The sequence below is a fragment of the Panthera tigris genome, chromosome C1 (genome assembly GCF_018350195.1).
Source record: "Panthera tigris isolate Pti1 chromosome C1, P.tigris_Pti1_mat1.1, whole genome shotgun sequence".
In the NCBI taxonomy this organism is placed as follows: Eukaryota; Metazoa; Chordata; class Mammalia; order Carnivora; family Felidae; genus Panthera; species Panthera tigris.
The window spans coordinates 198,803,919-198,813,086 of NC_056667.1; the positions used below are offsets into that span (position 1 = coordinate 198,803,919).

The window sequence follows — 9,168 nt, forward strand, 5'->3', positions numbered from 1 at the left end:
AATTGGTTTGTTTTCTTAACATTGAATTCTAAGAATTCTTTTTACATTCTGGATACAAGTTCTTTATCAGATATGTGATTTGGAAATCTCTTCTCCCAGTTTATGGCTTATCTTTTCATTTTCTTAATGTTATCTTTTGAAGCACACACGTGTAATTCTGATTAAGTCCAGCTCATCAGTTTTTTTCACCTTATGCATGGTATTTTGGGTGGCGTATCTCAGGACTCATTGCCTAAACCAAGGTCATAAAGATTTTGTCCTTTGTTTGCTTCTAAAAGTTACAAAATTTTACTTTTTGCTTTTAGGCCCACGGTCCATTTTGCACTTGGGGTTTGCTTTCACTTAATGGTGTGAAGTAAGGGTCTTTTTCTTGTATGTGCATATCCGACTGTCCAAGCACCATCTGTTGAAAAGACTGTCATTTCCCCAAACAAATGCCTCGGTCCCTTTGGCAAAAATCATAAATATAACGGTTTGACCACAAATATAAGGATTTATTTCTGGACTGTCAAATCTGTCCCAATGATCTATGCATCTAGCCTTATGCTAGTACCACACTGTCTTGAAACCAAGAAGTAGAAGTCCTCTAACTTTCTTCTGTTGCAAAACCGTTATTTCTGAAAAATTTTGAAAATTTCTAGAAATTTCGTTATTTCTGGCTGTTCTGAGTCCTTTGCACTTCCACGTGTATTTTAGGATCTGTTTGTCAATTTCTGCAAAAATAATAGAGACTGCACTGAACCTACAGATCAACTTGGGAAAAACTACCATCTTAACAATATTGTATTTTCTAATTCACAAACATCAAATGTTTTCCCATTTATTTTCATCTTCTTTCATTTCTGGCAGCAACGTTTTGTAGTTTCTAGATACGAGTCGTATCCTTTTCTATTCTATCCTTTAACTTCATTCTTTAAGTATTTTACCTTTTTGAAGCCCCATTTGATATTTAGCCATCAAGTCCATTCATATAAATCAAGACAACGCCAGAGATGTTCCCTCAAGACTAGCTTTAACAGAAACCTAATTTTTAATGATATTTATTTATTTTTTTAAATGTTTATTTATTTTTGAGGGGGAGAGAGAGAGAGGCAGAGTACAAGCGGGGAGGGCAGAGAGAGAGAGAGAGAGGGTGACACAGAATCTGAAGCAGGCTCCAAGCTCTGAGCTGTCAGCACAGACCCTGACACGGGGCTTGAATTTAGGAACCCCAAGATCATGATCTGAACTGAAGTTGGACACTTAACCGACTGAGCCACCCAAGTGCCCCAGAAATCTAATTTTTAGAATGTAAAGGCCAGAGAACAATTCAAGACCCTCCTATTAAAAGTTCAGGCAAAAATAAGAGTGCCTTCCAATTATTACTTAATGCTTTCTAGTGAGTTCTGACCAATTCATAGAGTATGACAGAAAAAGCAGGCAAAGCCACTAGAAAAGAAGATATAAAATACAGTCTTTTAAAATTCTAAGACAATTCTTTCATATTATTTTCACATTATTAATTTTTTTAGATTTTATTTTTAAGTACTCTCATCACCCAAGATGGGGCTCGAACTCCTAATCCTGAGATTAAGAGTCATGTGCTCTACCGACTGAGCCAGCTAGGTGCCCCTATTTTCACATTTTTCAAACTGGGATATGTCTTACAGTTGGTGGCTTCTTAAGATACACATGGCACTGTTTGTACTTTCTTAGTGATATACAAAATGGTGCATTTCTGAATTGACTATATCTTTGATTCAATGAAATACAGTATTTATTTTTAGACAACATGATTGTACGTCTAAAACACCCAAAAGACTAATTTAAAAAAAACTGTTAAAGCTACAAAATGCTAGATAAAGTTACAAGCTCAACTTGAAAAAATAATTCTTCTATAAACCAACAATAATCCAGTTGAAAAATAATTGGTAAACAGCCCATTCAAAATAGCAAGAGTCATCAAAAATACCTAAGCATAACCTTAATTAAAAAAAATATATGAGTTCTATATGACAAAAACCACAAATCTTTGCCAAAAAATATAAAATAATTATCTATTAATAGAAAGACATGCCATTATGATATATTCATTACTTTAGGGTAATAATTTCCCAGGTAGACACATTTGTCAAAGCTGATTACATTACACTTTAAATGTTAATTTAATATTTTTACCTCAATAAAGTTGTAAAATGTGAGAAAAAAAAAAAAAGGAAGACATGCCATTATGGAAAGACAATATTTAAACATGGTAACTATTTTCAAATTATTGACAAATTTAACACAATTCCAACCAAATTCCCCACCAGGATTTTTGAGGAAAAAAACCTGAATATAAAATTCATCTGAAAGAATAAAAGGTCATGAATAGCCAAGAAAAAGTTTGAAAATGAAAATAAATAAAGCACTGCGTGCCATACTGAATATCTAAAAAACTTATTAAGAAAAAAAAAAGAAAGGGGAATAAGTTTATTTAAATCACCCTAACACAGACTTTCTTCTTCTGTTAGCACTCTGACATCATTGTTTTTCCCCTGACACTTTTCCTGGGTATTACAGGAATATTTCTTCACGCTATTTGAGAGAATCAGACGCCAATCACAAGTACAGCTTATTTACCTGTGCTTCAGACCAACTGGCTATAAATCAGAAGTTCCTATGAGCTCTTCCTTGGATTTGACTAATCTGCTCTTGAACTCAGGAAACTAGTTCACTCACTAAATTACCCATTTGTTACAAAGCATATTAAGGGATATGAACCAACAGGCAGATGAAGAAATACACAGGGCAAGGTCCTGAACAAAGAAGCTTCTGTTCTGTGGAGTTTGAGACTGGCATGGTGTCACATGTTCTGATTTAGCAACCCTATCCTTTGGGTTTTCATTACAGAGTTGTGACTGATTAAATCTTTGGTCACTGGTCACTGATTTGACCCTTACCCCTCTCTGCTGCCCAGAAATCAGTGTTGGTTCCCTACCAACCAGCTCGTACCCCATCTTTAGGGAATTTCCCAAAGTCACCTCATTAACATACTCAGTTGTGGTTGAACAGGGCTTGTTATGAATAACAGACACTCATTTCACCCTTACAGTCCTAAAGCCATTTCAGGTACTGAAGACAAGAAGACCAAGTGTTATAACAAAAGACTTAATGCTCAGGAAATTACAAGGGCCAATGGGAGCTATGAACCAGGAACTGGAGACAGACCAAAACATACACTCATTACAAATCACAACATCACAGTCCCCAGTGATTCTGGAACTACCATGTTATCCCTAACTACCTACCTGAACTTTTTACATGAGGGTGAAACAAACTATCTTATTTAAGCTCCTGTTTTTTTCCATGGTCTCTACACTGGAACAGCTAGTCACAACTGATATAAAGCTTTATATTGCTGGTTAGATAAAAAGGCTGGGAATGTCTGCAAGCCTTTGACTTAGAGATATTAAGAAGATAAAGCCTAACCCATGTTGGGGTAAAGACCCTTTTGGTTGGAATTATACTTGTTCTGTGGGTTTTATCATAAAAATGTCTTGGAAAGCTTGCAAGAAAACCCTTGAGTTACTCAACTTCAGGAGTTGAGCATCACCACCCCAACACATGACTTTCAGTCCAAAGTTAATGAAGTTAATGAACAGGCCCTTATAACAGATTCATTTCTTTAAAACAAAGCGTGAGAGGTTTTTAGGTTTTTGTTTTAAATTTCAGGGACAACTTTGTAGCTATATCTTTGTACAGATCCATAATAATTTTCTCATGACAAATTCCTAGAAATAAAATTACAAGATCAAAGCATATCCATATATTATAAATACTGCCAAATTACTATCCAGAAAGGGAACAACTTACATCCCTGTGTTGTATGGGAATGAACCAGGGCAGTAAATGTTGATGATATGGAGTTTCTGAGCCTCTAACAATTCTCTTTCAAGATTTTCTATAATCTTTAAATAAGGACACTTTGACTTTTTTGGGTTATTGATCATACTTGCCTGCTTTGCACATGTAGAAAGTGCCCGTCAAGTTGGTTTCGACCACAGCATGCCATCCCTTTGCACTGATGTGTTCTGCAGGAGACATGAACTGGCCTCCTCCATTGTTGACCAAAAAATTGATCTTACCATAAGTATCTAAGGTGGATTTGATCAAACTGTTCACCTGAAGAAAAATGTTAAAAGTAAGCTGGTTAATAACCTCACTTGCTACTTGGACCGATAGCTTGCTCTAGAGAGGGAAAGAACTTGTAGTCTGTAACAGGAAATGGTAACTCTGAGTACCATAATACCCACAGATCAGAAAACTAAATTGGTAATTCTGATGACAAGATTTAGCCAAGAGCCTGGATCACTTCTGAATACAAGCCTCCTGAATACAAGCACTTCTGAATTTGTAAGCTGTAAACCCAGAATAATGAATAGTACTAAAATAGGTTAATGGCAACATTAAGAAATGACTTAAAAGGGGTGCCTGGATGGCTTAGTTGGTAGCGCATGTGACTCTTGATCTCAGGGTTGTGAGGTCGAGCCCGATGTTGGGTGTAAAAATTAACGATTACTTATAAACAAAACTTTAAAAAATTAAAAAAAAAATTTTTTTTTTAAAGAAATGACTTAAAGGGCAAAGGGCACAAAAGGTAATCTCACTGAGACCACATCCTTTCTTTGCTTCCTGATCTTGTTTCTCTCCATCTCCTTCTCTGGACGTAATTCACTCAGTAAATCATTGGCAAAAGAATCTCTTTCATAGACTCTGCTTTTAGTTAACCTCATCTAAGACAGTTACCATAGGAACATCTGTAGCACAGGTTTAGAAGCCACTACTATAAATTAAAATAAATGAATAAATGATATAGACATATTTGTATTACCTCCTCTTCTTTGCGAATGTTGCATTTTATGGGAGTGACCTGAGCCTGGTTGGTGTGGGGCAGGCTGACTTTCAGTTCTTCTGCAGTCGATTTTAATCTATCAAAGTTACGAGATGCAATGACCACATTACACCCTGAAAAGAAAACAGAGAACAAGTAAATATGCTTTCACTGGTTGTCTAAATTTTTTTTAACTTTTTTTCAATGTTTATTTATTTTTGAGAGAGAGAGACAGAGCACGAGTGGGGGAGGAGCAGAGAGAGAGGGAGACCCAGAATCAGAAGCAGGCTCCAGGCTCTGAGCTGTCAGCACAGAGCCCGACGCGGGGCTCGAACCCACGAACCATGAGATCATGACCTGAGGTGAAGTCAGACACTTAACCGACTGACCCACTCAAGTGCCCCATTGATTGTCTAAATTAAAAAAAAAAAATACTAATGTTTAGGAAATATTTCACGTGTTCCCATAAAAAAAGATTAAAAAAAAAAAAAAGATGAGTCGGGACTTCTGCTTCTGGTTATGATGGAGCATCAATAACCAAGTTTACCCTCCAGACCGAAACAACTGAAGAACTAGACAAAGTATATATAGCAATGGTTTTCAGGCACAGGACATGGGTACCATGACGCGGCAATCTCGGAGAGTGGAAACAAACACTGTGAGTCCTATGATCATTCCAGCTTACCGCCTGGAGACAGTGTCCAAGGTGCAGCACAGAGAGGAGGAGGAAACCATTCAGAGCCCAGGAAGAGATGAAGATGGGAGTCCCAGAGGCCAAAACTAGGTTACATAGGGCAGAGAGAGAAGATAAGTCACAGAGCAATAACTCCAGAGATCTGCAGAGTTCCCTCAAATATTCAGCTGAGCACTGAACAGTGCATTGAGTGAAAAAAACTATCTGAGGCTGGGGAAAGAACCATCCCAAAGGAGCAGAAACAACAGACCCTGACATTCACACAGCACTGAGAATAGTGTTCCCACCAGGCAAAACCTTTCAAGGGCCAATGGGAAAAATACGCAGAAGGGTATGGCCTCAGTAGTGAAGCAAAATTAGCCCTAGGTTAAAGGCCATTCAGGTCAACACTTAACATACAACAAGCCTCTCCTAAGATATCAAACTGTTTCCAAGTAACTTAGGTGCATCTTAAAACAAAACTCAAGAATATACAAATAGCCAGCACTGAACAAGGTAAAATTCAAATGTCTGTCATCTAGCAAAAATTTTACCAGTCATGCAAAGAAGCAGATAAATAGAACCCATAACGAGGAGAAAAGTCAATTAATAAAAACAGAACCAGAAATGGCACTGACAACAAAATTAAACAAATTCGTGATAAAGAGAAAAATATTAAAAGCAGTCAGAGAAAAAGAACAGAACAAAAAGACAAGGAAGACAGAAGACTTCTTTTTCAGAAATATTGCAAGCCAGAAGACAGTGGAAATGGCTCAAAAGTACTGGGGAGGGGCAGAGGGTGGGCATTTGGGAACCCAGAAATCTTGACCCAGTGAAAACAGTTTTCAGAAATGATGACAACATGAAGAGCTGTTCACACATATAACAGCTGGAAGCATGTTACAGCTGCATTAAAGCAGACCTGTATTACTTAAAAGAGTAAAGGAAGTCTTTCAGATGGAAGGACAATGATACAGATGGAAATCTAAATTACCAGAAACGCCAATTATGTGAGTAAATACAAAGACTTTTCTTCTTTCTATTCAAGTCTCTTTACTTTTTTTTTATTTTTTTAATGTTTATTTATTTATTTTGATGGGGCAGAGAGAGAGAGTATCCCAAGCAGGCTTTGCACTGTAAGTGCAGGGCCCGATGAAGGGCTTGGATCCCATGAATCGTGAGCTCATGACCTGAGCTGAAATCAAGAGCCAGACGCTTAACTGACTCAGCCACCCAGGCACCCCTATTCAAATCTCTTTAAAAGGTGGAGATTGTTTAAAGTAAAAATGGTAACAATGCACTGTAGGATTTATAACCTATGTAAAAATAAATGTGTGGGAACAACAGTGTGATGGCCAAAAAAGGTGAAATAGCAGCACAGGCAGTCCTTCCTTTGCTCAGCTCTAACACGCACGAATTTCAATTGTGTAAGCGTAGTTGAACAACATAAATCCCTCAGCAACATGGTTCAAACTTCAGTTACCATGACATATTAATGGTGAGTAATTGTATAAAATACAAGCTGTTCCGTCCACAAATCACCATTGAATAACAGATGCACATCATGATCAGTGACTAATCATGTCACTTCTTTCAATGTCTGGCCATGATTGGGCATCATGCATGCTTTCTTCAATTCACACACAGACAGCAAAGAAATACAGTCATGTTGTGTCCGGGTCTCCTAGTGATAAGCCTATGATTCAAAGAGGACTGGTCCAAAAAGATGAAAATACAACAAAGAAGTAAAAATTGGTAACACTGGAAGTGAAATTAGAATTGAATGGAAAGGGAGTTATAAGAGGAATAGTCATCCAGGGGCATACTGACACTGCCATCAGTGTTTTCCTGAAGTACAAATTCTAAGCTATGACATACTGGAATGTCTATTCACCTTACTGAGTGAAAATGAACCTTAGTGTTCACTGTCGCCTGATGTCTTAGCTCCTCCTGAAGAGACTGCTTCCCTTTTTTCATAGACAAATATATAAATGTATCAGAAATACTGGCCAAGGCAGCCTCAGAGCACATAGAGCAAGAAGCCTTGCCAACTCTGGACTTCTCAGAGGTACACAGTAGATTTTAATTAAACTATACTGATAATTACAACTATATTGATAACTCTCCTCTCTCTCCCTCACCAAGCCGAGGCTGGTAGTCCCTTCTACATGCTACTATACCCCTGTCCTCACCCTAACACAGTATTTAAGCCCATGTTACATTGGAATGACCTGTTCTTAAGAGTCTCCCCCACACGCTGGCTGTCACCCCCAGAGGATAGGGACCTGTTGCTACCATAATCGTTACACTGGCACAAAGTCCACATTCAATATACACATGTGGAATAAATGGAGTTTATAAAGGTAAACAGTAAGAAGGGTCTCCACGTGACCACAATTATTTTACTTATATGGGACGAGTGAGCTTCTGCATATCTAAAGAAGGCACTTAAAGAAAACTATTTTTCAAGTTCACGTTGTAATTTAGTAATCTCCAATAGAGACAACTTTTGGAAATTCTGATGGGCATTCTGAAAGCTTTACAAAGCAAACACTGAAAAGATTCACCATGGGTTCCTGGTAAAACAAGACTTTTAAACAGAATTAAATTTATCAAAATGGATGTGTAACTTTCAGCACAGCATCAATTATACTGTTAGGAGAACTCTTGTTTCCTTTTAGCTTGTTACCAGGTAGGCTCTATTCCCAGAAGGGAAAATAAAAATTTGGAATAAAAATTTGGCATATTCTTTTCATATGCCTTTAAACTTTAGTTACATGGTTTTTTCATTCAATGAGGATTTACATCTTCATATAAGTAAACTTGTCCATTTTCCCCTTTGTGGTTTCTTTACTTGTTTATGTGCTTACAAAATCCTCCCTTTCCCCAAGTTCGGGTAAATATTATAACAACTGTATGCAGATTATATATGATGGGAGTCTCTTGGGTGTTAAGACCTTTAACAATTAAGTGAAGTGAAATGAAGTTTTCCCGTGTTTCTTCATTAGGTAATACATAAGATGGATTAATTTTAAGCACACATCTACAAATACTTCCATAGCATGTTCCCAAAGGTGTCCTTATTCCCCACTTCGGGCAATGTATCTTTGATTCTAACTGTTCCCTTTAGCTTACAAACAACGGTTTCATTACTCAACGTTTCCCCACAGTTTCTTAGGAAGGACTCTCTTCTTCCCCTCCCCCGCCCCCGCTCTGGTTTCAAGTTCACCCACGTCTCCAGCTTCTTTGCTTAGCAAGTCCAGGTCTCCGAGCGGTGCCTAGGAGCTCCAGGCACCCCGACCCCAGGTTATGCCAGGGTATCTCTGCGTTGTCTGGCCCAGGGGCTTGCTCACGTACCCAGGTTCAGGAGCTCGGTGGTGATGGCCTTTCCGATACCCGTGGCCCCGCCGGTGACGATGGCCAATTGGTTCTTCAGCAAGCCGGCCGCCAAGCAGCTCTTGCCCCTTGTGGAAACGCTCATCTCCAAGGCGCGTCCGAGTCCCATGAGCACTAAGGTCCCTCAGCCTGGGAGGTAAGCGGGGCCTTTAGTTACTTGTCAGCCGTGGCCCCGCCCCGTGGCCCCGCCCCGTGGCCCCGCCCCGTGGCCCCGCCCCGTGGCCCCGCCCCGTGGCCCCGCCCCGTG

At 38.8% G+C, this 9,168-nt stretch overlaps 1 protein-coding gene across 2 annotated transcripts in view; it reads right to left on the reverse strand.

Moving 5' to 3' along the window:
• PECR (peroxisomal trans-2-enoyl-CoA reductase) overlaps positions 1–9,168 on the reverse strand; it is a 33,154-nt gene that overhangs the window by 23,858 nt on the left and 128 nt on the right. For both annotated transcript variants that reach the window (XM_042995291.1, XM_042995290.1), the window contains exons 2-4: positions 8,883–9,050; positions 4,853–4,986; positions 3,978–4,143 (exon numbers count right to left, since the gene is read on the reverse strand). In XM_042995291.1, coding sequence (XP_042851225.1) covers positions 3,978–4,143; positions 4,853–4,986; positions 8,883–9,030 — 448 coding nt within the window. In that variant the 5' untranslated portion in view covers positions 9,031–9,050. The remainder of the gene's footprint in view (positions 1–3,977; positions 4,144–4,852; positions 4,987–8,882; positions 9,051–9,168) is intronic.